Source organism: Nannobrachium achirus (genome assembly GCF_963921795.1).
Source record: "Nannobrachium achirus genome assembly, chromosome: 4".
NCBI classification, from domain to species: domain Eukaryota; kingdom Metazoa; phylum Chordata; class Actinopteri; order Myctophiformes; family Myctophidae; genus Nannobrachium; species Nannobrachium achirus.
This window is the reverse complement of record NC_137813.1, coordinates 49,187,349-49,205,965: the sequence shown is the minus strand read 5'-3', so window position 1 is coordinate 49,205,965 and position 18,617 is coordinate 49,187,349. Positions and strand designations below refer to the sequence as shown.

At 44.7% G+C, this 18,617-nt stretch overlaps 1 protein-coding gene across 1 annotated transcript in view; it reads right to left on the bottom strand.

Annotated features, from left to right (window-relative positions):
* The window catches only part of bahcc1a (BAH domain and coiled-coil containing 1a), a gene marked incomplete at both ends in the record, with an annotated part of 170,256 nt that overhangs the window by 17,318 nt on the left and 134,321 nt on the right, over positions 1-18,617 (bottom strand). Inside the window, 5 exon segments of the mRNA XM_080723352.1 lie at positions 3,993-4,068; positions 5,641-5,755; positions 6,861-6,990; positions 12,781-13,070; positions 15,051-15,224. Of these exon segments, the coding sequence (XP_080579478.1) occupies positions 3,993-4,068; positions 5,641-5,755; positions 6,861-6,990; positions 12,781-13,070; positions 15,051-15,224 (785 nt within the window).

The window sequence follows — 18,617 nt, the reverse complement described above, 5'->3', positions numbered from 1 at the left end:
AACTTCTGCATAATGAGAACTTTTACATTAGGTACATATACATAAGTATATTCTGATGCCAATGCTTTTGTACTTTTACTTTGTACTTTTAAATTATGAATACAGAACGTGTACTTGTAACAGACTATTCCTACAAATGGGTATTGATATTCCTTACTTAACTCTCAAATACCTGGAAGATTTTAACCACTTTAACCATTATTGTATGCTTTAACTTTAGAAAAATAGCAGATATACAAGCTCATAGCGCGGCACCGAGTGCCGCGCTGCGAGCTTGTAGATCTGCTATTTTTGAAAAATCGTGAAAATGAAAATCTTTGAATATCTTTGACCCGATCTTTGACCCGACTTCTAAATCCTTCCTCTAAATCAGTGGTTCTCAAACTTTTTCATGTCAAGGACCCCCAAAATTACAGGTATTTAGCCACGGACCCCCATCTCAAAATATGTTGTCCCAGGGACCCCCCTAGAAGCAAATATTTGAGTTACAAATGTTCGCTTTTAAATAGATATATTCAAAGACTTGCAAAGAAAAATCATGATTTTTCAAAAATAGCAGATCTACAAGCTCGCAGCGCGGCACTCGGTGCCGCGCTGTGAGCTTGTATATCTGCTGTTTTTCAATAGTTAAAGCAGTCAATAATCCTAGGCCTAAATAAAGTAAAGAATGTGAGTGCTTCTACCATCACTGCTTCAGTTCCAGTGTTTACAGGCGTTCTCGGTGGGAGGAGAGGAGAGCATGAGGGCTGTCACTGTGTGTGTCGTCGTGACCCAGCTGTGACTTACTGGAGCGTTGCACCGCCGTGACACCACAATATGGGACAAAAGTCACACTGCATACAGTAAACATGCAGCCCCATAGCTCTGACGTGCCTAAATGCAAATGCCAGCCAAGAATGAGATGGTTTGAGTACAATTATGTATAATTATATAATTACGTCCCTTCTCAGGGATGATTTAAGCAAGTTGTAATGTTAGCCTTTAACATGGAGGCCGGGTGAGAATTACATCCCATCTGGCATAAACCTTGTATCTCTATATTTTGTGTCTTTGTTTGTTTGTCTTTTCATAATAACGCTGTGTCTGTGGTTCTCAAATGTTTTTTTTGGCTTCAGTACACCCTTTATTCGGCTACAATAATATTTAGTATGAGAAAAGAGAAACCCATATACTGTAGATAGCATATCATTGCTCACAACATGCCTCGCCATATTGTGACTTTGTACTTAGATGTAGATCATTATTGATAATTTTTGAACATTTTCTGGGGGAAAAAAGCTATTTTCTTTTGTGTAAAATATCAAAATTTCAATACAGCAATGCAATATCGATATAAAAGAAATAAGATGTAATTTGTAAGTGCTGCAGTACTTGCTTGCCCAAGTACAAGTTTGAATGAGCAACTTTCACTTGTAGTTGAGTAATATTTTCACTAAGAGTATCTATTCAAACTTTTTAGCTGGTGCCGATCTGCTCGAAAAGTAACGCATCCGGTTTGCTCCGGAAACGGGTTCAAACCGGACAAAACAAATCTTCATTGGCTCCTGTGTTAAATTTTGCAGGAAAACGCCCATTTCTCTGTTTCCATTTCCTGTGTGCCGTCTCCATTGTAAACAATGCTAACCAGTTAGCTTGTATCTCTGGAACAGCATGATGGATTCGAGTGCAGTCTGTTGTCATCGGCCAAGAACCGTGGATCGTCTACCGAAAAAAGCGTGGCAGGAAACCCTCAAAGTCAAAGTTTAATGAAAGCAGTCAATGAGTTCAAAACAAAAGGTAGGAAACAAAGAAACAAAGGGATATTTACTCGTGGTAACCTCTCTTGTGCAATTGTAGTCCCCAGCCCACCACTGTTAACTTCTCTTTCTGGTGTGTCATTGTATAGTTCTCTGTCTACCACTACGGCTGTCACAATTAGTACATCATTGTCTAATCGCAATTATTTGAGGTTATCGCAATTATTTTGCATAATCATCATAATCATTTCCATGTTGAAAAATGTTCATCTATTTTCAAAACAGTGGAAATAGCAGATCTACAAGCTTGTAGATTGTCTATTTCCACTAACACTGTTATTTTTTAAGTATAAAGTTGTCAAACATGCCAGTCATTTCTTTGTATATTTAGGCTATGTGTCATATCTGCAATGTGCAACTTCAAAGCCTACAAGCCAGACAGAAATGTAATTGTCAACGACAAATACACATTTAAATCGCCAATCGCAATTATTTGAGCGACAATTAATCGTCACTTAAAATGTCATAATCGTGACAGCCCTACTGTTAACCTCTTTTACTGGGGTGTCATTGTATAGTTCTCTGTCTACCACTGGTAGACAGAGAACTATAGTGGTGTGTCACGGTAGCAGCGTCACGCTAAGCTTTTAGCCCACGTCCCCACAGGCTCACACAGGGGGGCACCCACTGCAGGGAGAGGAAGTCCACGTCACCTCCCATTAAAACCCCACAACATGAATGGATCCAGGTGTTAGAGGGATTATCCCACACACACACACACACACACACACACACGTGCACGCACGCACGCACACACACGCGCACGCACACACACACACACACACACACACACACGCAGGCGCGCGTTTGTAATACTATAGCCTACTGTACTTGTGAGAACATACCCATTTTAGGACAGCAGAAAAATCAGAAAAATCACCGAAGACAGAAAAATCACCGAAAGAATTGCAGATCTACAAAGTGACCTTGCGGGCTTGTAGATCTATTTTTCCCACTGCACGACACCAGCGTGCGACTATAGTATAAAACTCTAGCATGAATCGGGCATAACACTAAACCTAAACTACAAGTAACATGCCGTAAGGGGCAAGAACCGACCGTCAGGTCGCGAGGCAATTTCCCCCAACACACACACACACAAGCACACATGCACACACACGCACACACACACACGCAGCCAATCAGCGACGCAGCACACCGGTCTAATGTTGTGCATTAGCGTGACTCACTCACTCACGGACATGAGCTGGACGTTTTCATACTAACTGCGACCTGACGGTCGCAATAAATGTCTAATCCTAATCTTAACCCCAAATCCCTAATCTTAATTCCCCAAATCTTCTTTAACCATAAAACGACCATTTCCCTGATCATTTCCCCGGGGAAAAAATGGTCCTCACAATGTCTACTGCTCAAATTCTGCCAAACTTGTGGGGACATCTGGCCCCTCACAAGTATTTTAACACACAAAAACACACACACACACACACACACACACACACACACACACACACACACACACACACACACACACACACACACACACACACGCACACACACACACACACACACGGTTGCCGGGTTTAACGAACACTCTCCCAGACACACACAAACCCGACGGCCCGAGCTGCCGCCTCACTCCCAGCTGTTCACATTAACTTAAGAGGTTTAGATGGCCTGAATGACCCCCACAGGGAGTTATGGGAGGATGAGAACCAGATAGAGGGGGGGGGGGGGGGGGGGCTGCAGACAGAACGAGAGCGTCAGACGATGACGGAAAGGAAAGGGGACACAGCAGATATCATATGCAGAGAGGGAGACGACGTCTCCCTAAAAGAAGGGTGTCGGACACGAGAGGAAGGGAATAGGCGTGTGTGTGGGGTCTGGGTGGGTTGTTTGTTTGTAATTTACAATTTAGGCATTTAATCCAGAGTTTACAATAAGCAAGGTAATAAATAAATACATCAATACATCAACATCAATACATCAAATGCATAACCGGGGGGTTGGAGGAGAGCTGGTTTGGCCTGTGGTTCTCAAAGTGGAGTTTGGGGACCCCCAGGGGATCCCCAAACTCCACTCTGAGAACCACAACCAAACCACAACCAAAACCACAACCAGAATTGTTCCATTTGTACACCCCCCCCCCCCCCACATATCCATATCCCATAGGCATAAAAAGACGCCAAAAATATTAAAAAAAATAAGAAAAGTGAAAACACGAGGAGAGCTTACGGCTTCCTGAAGCAGCTGATCCAGAGAGTAGATTTTGGGGCGGTTTCCTCTTTCGCCGTCGATGACGATGCTGAAGCTAGAGAGAGAGAGAGAGAGAGAGAGAGAGAGAGAGAGAGAGAGAGAGAGAGAGAGAGAGAGAGAGAAATTAAGCTATTTTCAAATTGATTGTACACTGTAAAAACCCAGTGTCACTTTAACTCTTTAGAGTGTAAAATGGGAATAAATCTTTAACACTCTTGGAGAGCATTCCAGACTTTACAGCATATAGTATAATGCCTTGCCTGTCTGGCTTCCCATGGCCATAAACTACACCCACACAGTGCTGTATGCCATTTGTCTTTTCACTGGCTGAGCCAGAAGCAGCCTTATTGACAGCGTGAGCGAGCCAGGTGCAGATAGACATGGAGTTATGCAACACAGAGTGAGGATGGAGGAGAGAGAGAGAGACACAGAGACAGAGAGATAGAGAGCGAGAGAGAGCAGGCACGTGCACACATTGACATCAAAGGGGGCTTAAGCCCCTGCCCTTTTACCCATCTGTAAAAAGTTCCCTCTCCAGACCATGAATGCCGTTTTTACTGTGGTGAAAGAAAAGCAAATGACCTCTTTCCATGCCATACCTGAAGGCAGCAAGAGAATTGCCTTGTCAAAACTCTCCTGAACTTATGTTGAAAGAATTGTCCCTCTCTGTGTAGAAATCCATGCCGTTACGCCACATTTCCAGTATAGGCTTAATTATGCTTAGGCTATTTTCGGTATCAAGCACCGAAAATAGCCGACCTCCAAGCTCACAACGCGTCGCGTTGTGAGCTTGGAGGTCTGCTGTTTTCGATATTTCCACCAAAAGGCCCTTTTATAAATGTCAGCCCCTGCCTCTCTAACATTCTCTGCACGTCCCTGAGAGAGAGAGTGATCTCTGCGAGATATTTGGACTCCCGCTGTGGTGGTAAGCCTCTGGGTGCCAACAGCGCCAGAGACCTTCACACCACCGATGCACCACAGACACGCTCTGTAAAGATCCTGGGTGTTTCATTTTCCCTCGGAGGAGGGTGTTGAAATGGACCAGTGTGGGTCCATTTCAACACCCTCAGAGGGAGGTTAAACGACTCAGGATTTTTGCAGTGTATCGCGACCGAGTGCTGAGTGTGCATGTTCGCATGCATTTGTTTGCATGCACGTGTCTGTGCGTCGTCACTGTCGGGCAGAAACCTCGTATCTCTGTAGCCAGATTCCTGTCATGTTTTGCCATAGCATTGTGTGTGTGTGTCTGTAGCCTGTACATCCTAGACTTAAATCATGGTCTGAAGACGTTATGCAAGCACGACCACCGCTCACTTCACATTGGGTGTGATTTTTTTGGGTAAAGCAAAGACCTGCTTCATCATACGAGATCGTCGCACAAAACTGATGAAAACAGCAGATCTAAAAAGCACACTGTAGATTGGCTGTTTTCACTAGTTCAGTTCATTTTTTAGATGATTATACAAAACGAACGGTTTTGGACATACAAGGTTTCCACCCGACAACGATGATATGCATGTGTGCGTACATCAGTGTGTTTGTGTGTGCGTGCGTGCGACGTGCGTGTGTGTGTGTGTGTGTGTGTGTGTGTGTGTGTGTGTGTGTGTGTGTGTGCGTGCGTGCTTACATGTCAGGCACTTCCAGAGTGTGCACCCTGGCGGCATACAGCAGCTCGTCCTCCTTGGAGATCAGGACCTTGAGTCCGTCCGTCAGCAGCTCTCTGGTCAGGATGCAGTTGGGAGCTGCAAGGCGTCAAAGAACCGCAGTGTCAGTCAGCGTCACTTGAAGCCAATACATGAGACACTCAGTCCGACGTCGGAAAGTCTTCGGGTTTGGAAAAGGCTTCTGGTTTAGGAAAGGCTTTCGGAAGCTCAGAAAAAGTTTGTTATTTCACCTCCCTTTCCGGAGAAGGAGTGTGTATCGCGCTTAAAACAAGCCACAGTGAAGACACAGGGGCTTGGCGTTAAAGCCCCTGATACACGTAGCAATGTTTTCATCAATATCAACCAGCAACGACCAGAGGCGTCAATTGGGTATGGCCATTGGCAGTGTCATTGGATTAATCTTTTTGTGCCTTCACCTGTGAAAGACTCCAGTCATGTTGCCATACCTTATCAACAGGCATGAATTTGTTTTAGGAAGTACATTTAATTTTTTCCCCTTTAGCCAAGGTATGGATATTGCCATACCCAATTGACGCATATGGTCGTTGCTGGTTGATATTGATGGGGGAAAAAAATCACACCTGTGTGCACTGAGCGGTGCCCCCCCCCCCCCCCCCCCCTGGTCAGAAAAGGTACTACACCACAGGCTTGAGGCTACATACAGACCCACATACAAACCCACAAACAAACAAACATACCTACACACACGGCCACGCTATGGAGACGGTGTGACCACCGCTCAAGAATTGCTATGTGTATCAGGGGCTTGGCAGCGAAGAAAAAAACACACGCAGCTACAAAGCAAACGTAGCATATCTGTCACTGACGCGCCGTTTAAGTTGACATCATCTCGTTGACATCATCAAGTGCATGTCCAACGAGCGAGAACAGGGAGCTGACTAATAATAATAATAATCATTTGTTTTCCCCCATTACAAGCATTGTGTGGAGAAACCTGAATGGAAATGGATAAGCAACTCTTGGTCATTTTGTGGCCTAGTGCTAAGTTGAAGCCAGCTGAACTTGATTTTGTAGCGAGGTCAGTTTTACCTCCATGTCGTTGGCTTCCATTGAAAATGAATGGCAGCCTGTAGCTTTATAGTGTGCACGTAGCATCAAGCAGTGTCACAGGCTTACGTACAATAACAAGCCTCCTACCACCCTGCCCTGCCTTCCTCCTCACCTGCAGTGTGTCTGTGCTTGTAGGAATGGCCGCCGTCCTCGTCCCCTTCAGAGAAGCTGCTGTCGTCCATCTGAAAGCCCTCGTCGGCCGCAAAGCTCTCCAGCAGCCGGCTGACCGCTCGCCCCTTTGGCTGTGGGAAACAATGAACTGGTTAACCTCTTAAACACTCTCTATACAGAGTATAACACACTGGTTCTCAAACCTTTTCATGTCAGGGACCCCCAAAATGATATGTATTTGGCCACGGACGCCCATTGAAAGATATTTAGTTCCAGGGACCCCCCAAAAGCAAAGATTTAGTTACAAATGTTTGCTTTAAAAATACATATATTCAAAGATTTGCACACATTTTCACGACTTTTCAAAAATAGTAGATCTACAAGCTTGCAGCGCGGCACTCGGTGCCGCGCTGTGAGCTTGTATATCTATTTTTGAATAGTTAAAGCATTAAATAATTGCAACTATAACTGGACCGCTATTTTAGACCAAAACTTGTGAATGTTCCCCCCAGAATAGGCCTGGTGAGGTTCAAGTGGCCTTATGTAGTTCAGCGTGCGACAGATACCGGGGAATAATGAATGCACAAGCTCGTATCTGCTATTGTCACTATTTTGGAGAATTGGGAAATCTTTTCGATTTCTAAGCGAATCTTTTTAAAAAGTATATATTTCTTGCCTATAATGACATGTCCTACAATAGGGACAGCTGGTTTTAAAGTGGTTAGAGAGAGTTTTGATGCATGGATTGATGGACGACACGGTCACATAGATGGATGGACGGGCGGACGAGAATGATAAGCATACCAAAACAGAGAGAGAGAGAGAGAAAGAGATAGAGAGAGGCGGGTGACAGCGAGGGTAAAAATGGAAGAAACTATTCATTTAGCGTGCGGCGCGGAGTGTAGCAGCTCGCCGCGGGCGACTTCACAGTGCATGTTAAACTGTTCCCTTTCGGTAGCCATTTTCTCCCAACACCGTCTCCCTCTGTCACAGCAGAAGGTGTGAGCCCCCCCCTCCCACCCCCACCCCCCCTCTTATTCAGCAGGGGGGGATGGGCTGATGTGCTAAGTAGTCTCGACAGAGGAATCTGGGACGATGCGGAAGACAGTGAAGCTAGGAGGTACGGTATCTCAGTTATAGGTTCATTAGTATTATTTATTTGTGACAACCCATGTCCCCCATGCATACAGTAGACCAGGGTTCCCCAATAGGCGGCCCGCGGGCCATTTGCGGCCCGCGGGGGGCTACTGTCTGGCCCACACCAACCCCAGTAATAATGGTGGTATAAGAGCAGCAACATCACCAGTATATCGTCGTTGTCGGGTGGAAATCTCGTATCTCCAAAGTTGTACGTTCTTTCGCAAATCATACAAGGCCGTCGCACAAAAGTAGTGAAAACAGCAGATCTACAAGCACACAACGCCTCGCACCGCGAGGCGTTGTGTGCTTGTAGATCGGCTGTTTTCACTAGTTTAAATCATTTTTAAAATGATACATTTTAAAATGATAAAACCCGACAACGACGAAAACTGTCGCTGGAGTAGTGGGAACTCCACCGTCGCCCCCTGCAATGTTGTGGCCCTCGGCTTGGTACCCTAGACATAATTCAATGTTGTGGCCCTCGGCTTGGTACCCTAGACATAATTCAATGTTGTGGCCCTCGGCTTGGTACCCTAGACATAATTCAATGTTGTGGCCCTCGACTTGGTACCCTAGACATAATTCGGCCCTGGGGGAAAACTAATTGGGGAACCCTGCAGTAGACCCTCAATCAGGGGACGAGAGAAAACTCATTTTGGCCGCTTTAACCACTTATTAAACCCTATTTTCGGCATGTCATTTGAGGCGAAATGTTTCAAAGACTTTATGTATAATAATTATGAATTGAAAAAATATTGTTGATCTAAAAGCTTGTAGCGTCTTATATAGAGGCTATTTTTGCCACGCAACACCATCATATGACAAACTATATTAAATAGGGCTTAACCAAATGAACCCTAGCGTCCCTATTCCGTTATTGGATTGGTGTAGAAGTGAGGAAGGGACCTAGTATACACTGTAGCCCTGGGGGATCCCGGTCAACCAAGTATATCGTCACTGTCGGGCAGAAACCTCGTATCTCCAAGTTACAAATTTGTATGTTTTTTTTTTTCAAAAGTAAAGTCCTGCTTCATCATACAAGGCCGTCATACAAAAAGGTATGTGCGATATCCTTGCTGTGGGACAGAACGGCAAGGATATACAAGGATACGAGGATATCCATGATTCAACTTTTTAATGTTTTTTTTCATAAATTCATTCCCTACTTCGTCATACTACAGGGTCACACAAAAGCTCACAATGGGTTGCATTGCAACCTGTTGTGAGCTTGTAGATTTGCAGTTTTTCTAGCAGCTCACAGCGCGTTGTGAGCTTATTTTCGGCTTATTTTCAAATAGCCAAAGTATACTGTATATAGGGCTGAAGTGGTTAACTCATGTTTTGTAAGAAGAATCAAAATCCGCAAAGTAACTGGTAGTTACCAGTTACTTTGCGGATTTTGATTCTTTTGATTAAGTTTTAAACTTATTGTAGCTGAGTAAAAAGTACAATATTTGCTTCTGAGATGTAGCGGAGTTGAAGTGAAAGTATAGAAAATTGGAAATATTTCTTTATTTGTATACTGTTTTTATGACTGTCTTTGTTGTTGAATGCTATTACTAGAGTGTTTTTCATTTAGCTATAACAGAATAATCAGTTAGATACTATACCTATGAAATGATTTATTTTGGGACTGCAACGGGAACTAAGTCTTCTGCCTTTTTGTGATATCCTCCTGATACAGTTCTACTGTACTCTGCGCCTTGGTGAATTGTATATCGAACAAATCAAATCAAATCAAATACTCCATGTAAAGTGAAAACACCTAAAAACCAAGTACACGTACCACCGCCGCCATTGCCTAGAATAGATTTAGAATAAGAGTATTTTTGCTTGTTTAACAATGACAGTGAGATACTTGTTTGCACTAACTAGCATTGACTGCTATGGTCTCTTTTGCAAGACACTTTATGTATATATACTTATATATTATTCGCCCCCTCTATTGATGCACCTTCTCTTTATTGGTACTGTACTGCTCTTGTCTTTGTTTTGTTTTTTTCCCTCTAATCTATCTTTTCTTACGTCTCTGTAACTTTGTAAATAACTGTATACTGCTGTGCTACTACTGGACAACTGAATTTCCCCCTTGGGATAATAAAGGTATCTATCTATCTATCTATCTATTTACCTGTTTGTTCCTACACCTCCTGCCTCGGCTGCCGTCCTCGCCGTGCGGAGACGGCACTCCGCTTGACCAGCAGCTCCTCCTCTGTGGATGGAAGTGGACATGAGGACAGGCAGGGATGGGTGTTAAGCCACTGAGACCGGCAAACGCTTGAACCTACTTTAACCATCGTTTTATGCTTTCGCTGTTGGAAAATAGCAGATCTACAAGCTTGTAGATCTGCTATTTTTGAAAATAATATAATATAAATATATTTTTAAAGCGGACATTTTGTAGCTCAAATATTTGCTTCTGGGGGAGTCGCTGATACATAATATTTCGAGATGGGGGTCATCAGCGGCCAAATACATATCGTCGTTGACCGATGAAAACCCTGCATGTCCAACACCGTTCGTTTTGCATTTATCATTTTAAAAATGAACTAAACTAGTGAGGCGTTGTGTGCTTGTAGATCTGCTGTTTTCACTTCCTTTGTGCGACGGCCTTGTATGAAGAAGCAGGGCTTTTACTTTGCGAAAGAACGTACAAATTTGAAACTTGGGAGATACGAGGTTTCCACCCGACAACGACGATATACATGACATGAAAAAGTTTGAGAACACCTATGATATAGAAACATGCGTTTTTCAAAAACCTTAGAAGGATTTAGAAGACATTTATATAGAATCGGGCCAAAAATATCCAAAGACTTGCACAAATTTTCAAGATTTTTTCAATAGCTAAAGCATAAAATAATGGTTTAAACAAGCGGTTCAAGTCTTAACGCGACACCGGTGCGTTCCCCCGGTCTTAATGGGTTAAAATAGAGTGTGAGTTCCTCGCCTCCACCACGTGCCTGCTGGCGATGATTCATACCTCCCAGTGTAAGAGAAGAGGGGTGGGGGTGGGGGGGGGGGGGGGGGTGTTGTTGGCACTATGTTGGCAGTGCTGTGTTATGCAATGTGGGGGACTTGAGCAAGAGTGAGTATTGCTGCTGTCTTCCATCTGACTGTAATCGTAGCTCTGCGCTCGTGATCACACTGGAGGAGGTTGAAAGCTGTGGGCCTTGTGTGGTCTCCGAAATCTTTCAACATTATAGTCTGATGCAGTGTTGTGGCCTGAACGCGTTCATGAACTTTGGGGCGAACGTGAACGGAACGTTCTTTATTTCTGCTCAATGAACGTTTATTGTGAACGCGTTCTTTTTGGCGTCCATGAACGGCGCTCGACGGCACGTTCACGGCCGTGCGCGGTCTCGTCTTTCTACCGCGGTGTGTATATTGCCTCCTCGTTACGTCTAAGTAAAGCCTGACTTAGAATTCTTTGTACATGGTGTTGCATGCATGCCGAAAATAGCTGATCTGCAAGCTCACATCGCATCCACGATGCGTTGTGAGCTTGTAGATCAGCTATTTTCACCATGCGGGAAACATGCAGATCTGCTATTCTTGGCTAAAGTTCTCCTCAGAATAGGAATGCTAGGGTTCAAGTGGTTAATGTGTAAAAAAAAAAACTATCGCATAAAGATTTGGCGGCCGCCCTGTAGTAACTTGTAGTAACCCTGAGGATCCCCTAAGGCAGGGGTGGGCAACTTTGATGATGGTGAGGGCCACTATATTTGCACCTTCACTCCAGAGGGCCACAATGCATATTGCTACGTTCTACTTTGTCTTTCTAGTATCTCATACAAAAGAAGCAAAAATAGAAGATCTACAAGCTCAAAACGCGTCGCACTGCGACGCGTTTTGAGCTTGTAGATCTGCTATTTCTGCTTCTTTTGAATTGGAAACATGAATAATTTTTGTTATTTTTTAATTGGAATCCTGAAATGTACAATTGTATTTAATTTCAAATGCATTTAGTTATATTCAGGTTAACTTTATGAACCTAAATACAAATATGTTGGATATGAAAAAAAGACTAACATTTTAGTACTACTATACTAGTCATTAAGCTACTAAGATAGACTGAAGTAATTAAAACGGTCATGTTTGCATGTTTGGAATTGTAACAGCTAAATCAATAATGTATCAGTACTCCAATATTAACCTGCGGGCCGCATTAAGTGAAGGTGGGGGCCACATGTGGCCCCCGGGCCGCCAGTTGCCCATGTATGCCATAACTGTTCTGCTGCTGTTGACGGCGCTCACCGTCATTGAAAGGGTTAATACCATGGCGCCGTTGACGGCGAGGACTGTCAATCTTACTGTATATACAGTAAAGGTATTATTACTTACTGTACGTCGCTCCGGTCCCGCCCGCATCGGTAATGTCCGCGATTTATTTACAACGCACATCGGGCGTGCACGCGAAGTGAACGCCCTCCATAGTAAATCCATTGAGAGGCCCATAAAGAGACTTCATTTACTCAAAAGAGACATTCTTATACAAAGGATGGTCTCCACTCTCCATACTGTACACAAAAGCTGGGCGCCGCCATGTTTCTCTTCTGGGCTCACACTGTCATGTGACTAGATGACGTAATCGTTGCCGTCAAGTGATAATCCAAAAAAACAAAAACAACCCCCTTCCAGCCCTTCAAAATAATAGCGGCGGCCTATGGAGGAAACGGCGTGGCACCGAGGCACCAAGCAACCTTCAGATTAAGAGGCACTATTAGTGTTAAGGGGTCCTGGATCTGTTGATGACCCCTGATCTCTCTCTATCTTCTCACCTTACTGATGGCCCCTCTCAGCATGGTGCTCTTGCGTGTGGCCCTCTTCAGCCTCTCGCTGGTGGTGGGGAAGGTGGCCAGGCCCATGCTCCTCCGGTAGAGGCTGCCTCTGGTCCCAAGGCTGCCCCAGCGAGGCTCCTGGGGCCTGGGCCCACGGGGCCTCCGGATGCCCCCTGGCGCGCGATGGTCCTCGTGGGGCTTCTTGACCGCAGTGGCCAGGCCCAGCCTGCAGGGGGCCTTCTTCCTCACTTTGACGTCCCCCTCGGCTCCAGACAGGCTCCTGTGTGTGCCTGTGTGCAGTTCAAATCAGAGGGACAGATCTTTAGGCTGGGGCAAACAAACGCGCCCAACGTCACAAACCCGAAACAGATGCCTGTCGTGAAAAAGACAGGGGGGGCATTGGTTAGAGTAGTCACGATCATAAAGTTTTACTTATAACAAATAATTGTGATCAAAGTTTTGTGACAAATAACTTATACAAAGAAATGACTGATGACTAATACCAATAATCTGAATAAATAATGTACGTTGGCCAAAAATAGACCATATACAGTATTATTATTTTCTAACACATCAAGAGTTCAGGCCACTACCCTGCACTCACACCAACATTTCACTGCCGATCCAACCGATATGCCCATATATGAAGATCCCTGATGTCATCAGTATATGCCCACATATGGGCATGACCCATTTTACGCCCATATATGGAGCTGACTGATTTGTTTTCACCTGATGCCAAGTTCTGACACCATAATGGCGTAGCTGCCTTGGGAACTCCTTTTATGGTTATGGCTGTGTCGTAGCGACATGCATGTGACGACATGCGTGCTCCCTTAAGCCAATTTTAATATTATACTAGAAGCTGGGCCGCCCTTCGGGCGGCCCAGCGTCTAGTCGGCGACCTGGCCAACTCGGGAACGATGTAAATAGGGAATGAATCCCCCGCCCTTTAATGCAAACCCCATTATACCTGTTGTCATAGAACCCGTTTTGACCATCTGTTTGCATGTGTCCATTTATGCCCATATATGGAGATATCTGTATCTGTCTGTCTGTCGGCGTCCATTTTATGTCCATATATGGAGATCACTGCAGATATAGTTCTGGGTCCATTTTATGCCCATATGCCCATATATGGAGATATCTGTCTATTTGTGTCCATTTTATGCCCATATATGGAGATCTCTGTATCTGTCCGTCTGTGTCCCTTTATGCCCGTATATGGAGATATCTGTTTATCTGCGTCCATTTTATGCCCATATATGAGATCTCTGTCGCTTTTTGTTTGTTTCTTCTTTAAGCAGAATACACAGCCTGCTTAAATCTGCATCATTCAAGTCATCCTCCCAGTCCCACGCTTTGTCGCTTGTCTTATGTTTGTTTTTGTCTCTTTTATTTTCTTTTTTGGAGCGGACCCCATGAATGCCCCATCCTTTAATGCAAACCCCAATATACCTGTTGTCATAGGACCCGTTTTGACCATCTGTTAGCCTTTGTCCCCACCCTTTAATGCAAACCCCAATATACCTGTTGTCATAGGACCCGTTTTGACCATCTGTTTGCCTTTGTCCCCTTATGCCCATATATGGAGATCTCTGCACACACAGTACCGGTTGCGGAAAACTCTGATGTCAGACATCAGCTCCGCATTCGGGGATTCATTTTATGCCTATATCTGGAGAAAGCGTGTGCCGGTGGGAAGAACGGTTCTCGAGATTCACATACATACATACACATTCACAGAGATTTTTTGTTGACTCATGTGGCGTACGTGATGTCACAGCCTTTTATGAAGTGATGTCACAATGAGTCAGCGCTTGCGCCGATTTCCTCCGGAACAGCCTGATGTCAACAATCAGCTCCGCATAAGGAGATTCCGAACGTTTTGCGCCGGTTTCGGAAAACCGCGAGTCGGGTCGGGTCGAGGCCCTGCACTGCACTCCGCGCGGCGGCGGGGAACGCGCGTGCCGAATCTGAAGCCGGTGGGATGAACGGTTCTCGAGATACGTGGATTACAAACAAACAAACAGACAGAGATTTGTCGCATTTATAGATAGATAGGGCAGATAGGGCACTTCCTGAAAATGATTATGATGATTATACAAAAATAATTGGGATTAGGTGAAATAATTGCGACGGGGTGATTATTATCATGTTATTATAACTGTGACAGGCCTAGCGGTGTGTTACCCTGTGGCCTAGCGGTGTGTTACCCTGTGGCCTAGCGGTGTGTTACCCTGTGGCCTAGCGGTGCGTTACCATCTTACCGTAGAGCTCCTGCCTCTCCTTCTTGTTCCTGGCCTTCTGATTGGCCTCCAGCTTCACCACAGACGAGGGGGTGGGACCGCTCATGGCGGGGCTGGAGATGAGGTCCCGGGGCGGCAGGGCTTTGATGTCTTGTCCTTCATCGCTGTCATAACTGCCTTCGTCTTCCTCCTCGTCTGAAAGACCAAAAAAACACGGACCGGGCGTTTTGAGGCTCATATATCGTCGCTGTCCGGTGGAAAACTTGTATGTCCAAAACCGTTCGTTTTTATCATTTAAAAAAATTTACTAAATAGTGAAAACAGACGATCTACAAGCACACAACGCCTCGCACCGCGAGGCGTTGTGTGCTTGTAGATCTGCTGTTTTCACTACTTTTGTGCGACGGCCTTGTCTGATGAAGCAAGGCTTTACTTCGTGAAAAAACATACACTTTTGAAACTTGGGAGATACGAGGTTTCTGCCCGACAGTGACGATATCGTGCGGGGGAGTTTTTTTTTATGTACCGTCTTTTGCTTATCAAATTTATCATCGCTTTTCTCCCAACTCCCTCTCCCCACACCATATCGTTTTTATAGGCACTTCATTATGTTAGCTTTCTGTAATTAAACGTAACCTAGCCCCGCCGTTACACAGAGATGATATATGATGTGATGGGGCTTTCTTTTAAGGGGGGGGGGGGTCTTTCATCTGGCTAGAGTAGCAGCGCACTAAGTGAGCAAGTCGGCGTAAGTGATGAGTGAGTTTCTGTGTGTGTGCGTGTGTGTGTGTGTGTGTGTGTGTGTGTGTGTGTGTGTGTGTGTGTGTGTGTGTGTGTGTGTGTGTGTGTGTGTGTGTGAACTTGTATTGCTATACTTGTGAGTGCCAGATGTCCTGACAAGTATAGCAGAATTTGCTAAACAGACATTGCAAGGACCATTTTCCTGGTCCTTACAAGAGCAATGGTTGAGTTTCTATCTTAAAACATATCGTTGTTGTCGGGTGGAAACTGTGTATGTCCAAAAACTAGTGAAAATAGCCGTAAATCTACAGGCACACAATACCTCGCGCCGCAAGGCGTTGTGTGCTTGTAGATCAGCTATTTTCACTAGTTTTGAGCGACAGTCTTGTATGATGAATCAGGGCTTTACTTAAAGAAATGCAACAAATTGTGAGCTTGTAGATCTGCTATTCTCTAACGATTTTTATACACTTTTGAAAACTTTAAATGGGACATCAGACGTTGGGGAAGATCGGATCTTCCCCAACGTCTACATTGCCATGGTGATGATCAGTAGCATGGGTCTCATGGACGTGATCATCACCTACTGTCCTTATATTTTGCTGGGTCAATACCATGAAATCAAAGAGTACGTTCAGCACAGCCCTGAAAACACCAGGAGAGGCTATGGTATTGACTTTGCCATCTTATCCTGCCAGGTCTGTATCAGCCAGATCTTGGTAGCTTTGGCCCTGGGTGCTGTAGTAGATGCAGTGGACAGTGTGCGTGTCATTCCCATAGTGGCTTCTGGTGGATCCTTCCTGGGCTTTCTCACGGCCTGTTTCCTAGTTATGTACCCAGATAGCTAGGCCAGGCGCTCAGTGCACAGAGAGCAATCCAATCGCTAGAGGAAATGTTGTTACTGCACATTTTTGTTGACACGTTTATAACATCACTTTTAATGTTTCTGGAGCCCCCCAAAAAGTCTATTAGAGACACATTGCATTTCAATGGTGAGTTTTTCGAATTTCAAATCAATCGTTTATTTGTATTTTTTATAAGATAATAATCTTCAGAAAAGGGGGAGGCGGGACCCAGCAAAACCCCTAGACCAGATCTCACCACCCTACTGAGGAGGCCCCACGCCCCTGCCCCCTGGGCTTAATATCGATAGCATCAGTGATCTCCATATATGGGCATGAAAGGGACAAGGACTGACACAGAGATCTCCATATATGGCCATTAATGTATTAGTGAATAAAATGTCTCCATTGACTGGAATAGGGAAAACCACACTTGCAATTTCCAATTGCATCTCTCTAGTTTATCACATCTTTCTGTTTTTCATCGGTGCATGACATGAAAACACAATAAGCATGACTGGTGTACCATGTAGTCTGCTGAATGAAGTCAAATTAAAGAGGGCTATGCTTGAGAATGGGTTGATCTGTTATTGAATGCACAAGAGAATTGCATAACAAAACTCTGAGCATAACATATGAAGCTGTTGATGTGGGATCAAACAGTTTATTCCAAATAGAATAGAAAAAGGCATACAAATACAATAAGGGGGACACTAACAACTAGAAAAGATGCCATTGGAAATTGCAAGTGTGGTTTCCTATTTATTGCCTGGATAGCCAGAACGTCACCAGTCCCCCATAGAACTCAAAGGGTGCATCCCCCCATTCCGACACTAACCCAAACCTCTATGGAAGTCCCGCCACTCAGACAATTAGAAGTCAATGACGGAATGGAGGACGGCCCCCTAACTCGGAAGATTCTAGGACGTGCACTCATTCTGTCCCTCTGACTATACCAAATACATAATACATATAATTTTATTTATATACATTTATTTTGTTTCTACATTTTTTAGGTATACGTTGGAAGTCAGTCAGTCACATCCGGCTGAAACATTTGCCAAATATGGTGTAATCCACAGACATGTCATATAGATGACTAATGCTATAAACTGGACACACTTGGGGGGTCTCCTGGGGGTTTTCCTGCTCCTACGCCTTTCCGCTTGCTTTTTTCGTCCGTTTTTCGCCCGGAGTCGCCGCGGACCACCACCGCGGACCACCGGAGCGGCGCCGCAAACCACCACGACAGATACGATTCCGTAGAGGGGTAAAACGTAATTCTCTGAGCAGGATTTGGGGGTTAAGAGGTTAAGAATCCTTCACCGTCGTAAACACTGTAGCTGAGGGTGGCTATTTCCTGAAGAGACGCAGCACGCGCTGTGGATTGGCCGGAAGCTGTTGATGTGGGATCAAACAGTTTATTCCTAATAGAATAGGAAAGGGCATACAAATACAATAATGGGGACAGTAACAACTAGAAAAGATGCAATTTTCCTGAAGAGACGCAGCACGCGCTGTGGATTGGCCGGTAGTGTATCATGTGTGTATGATCTGCGATGTGATTGGCCAACGTATACACAACGTATACAGGTGAACCTTTCTAGTGCCATGGCTGCCAGCTCCCCTCTGATGCTGTGTGGGAGTTCCTTCTGCTCCACACCGTACTGAAGAACTGCTAGCTTGCAGAGTGTCTGCAGTGTTGGATTTAAATCTAAGATCAACAAATCATCAAGATTAAGATCATGGTGAAATGTGTATCCTCCAGAGAAGATGATACAATCTCCCACCATGCAACAGCACAACCTCTCCCTGGGATAAGAGATACATGGGTGTTTCCCCTCAACCTCCTTCCAGGAAAAGGTCTCTGGGTTGAGCTTCCACAGACCATGGGTCATGTTCCCAATAAATCCAAAAAGTATATACAGCTCTCCATTGTAAGCAAAGGCTGAATGATCCCAGTATAATTCTGGAACAGGCTGTGCAGAAGATGTGTCCAGCCACC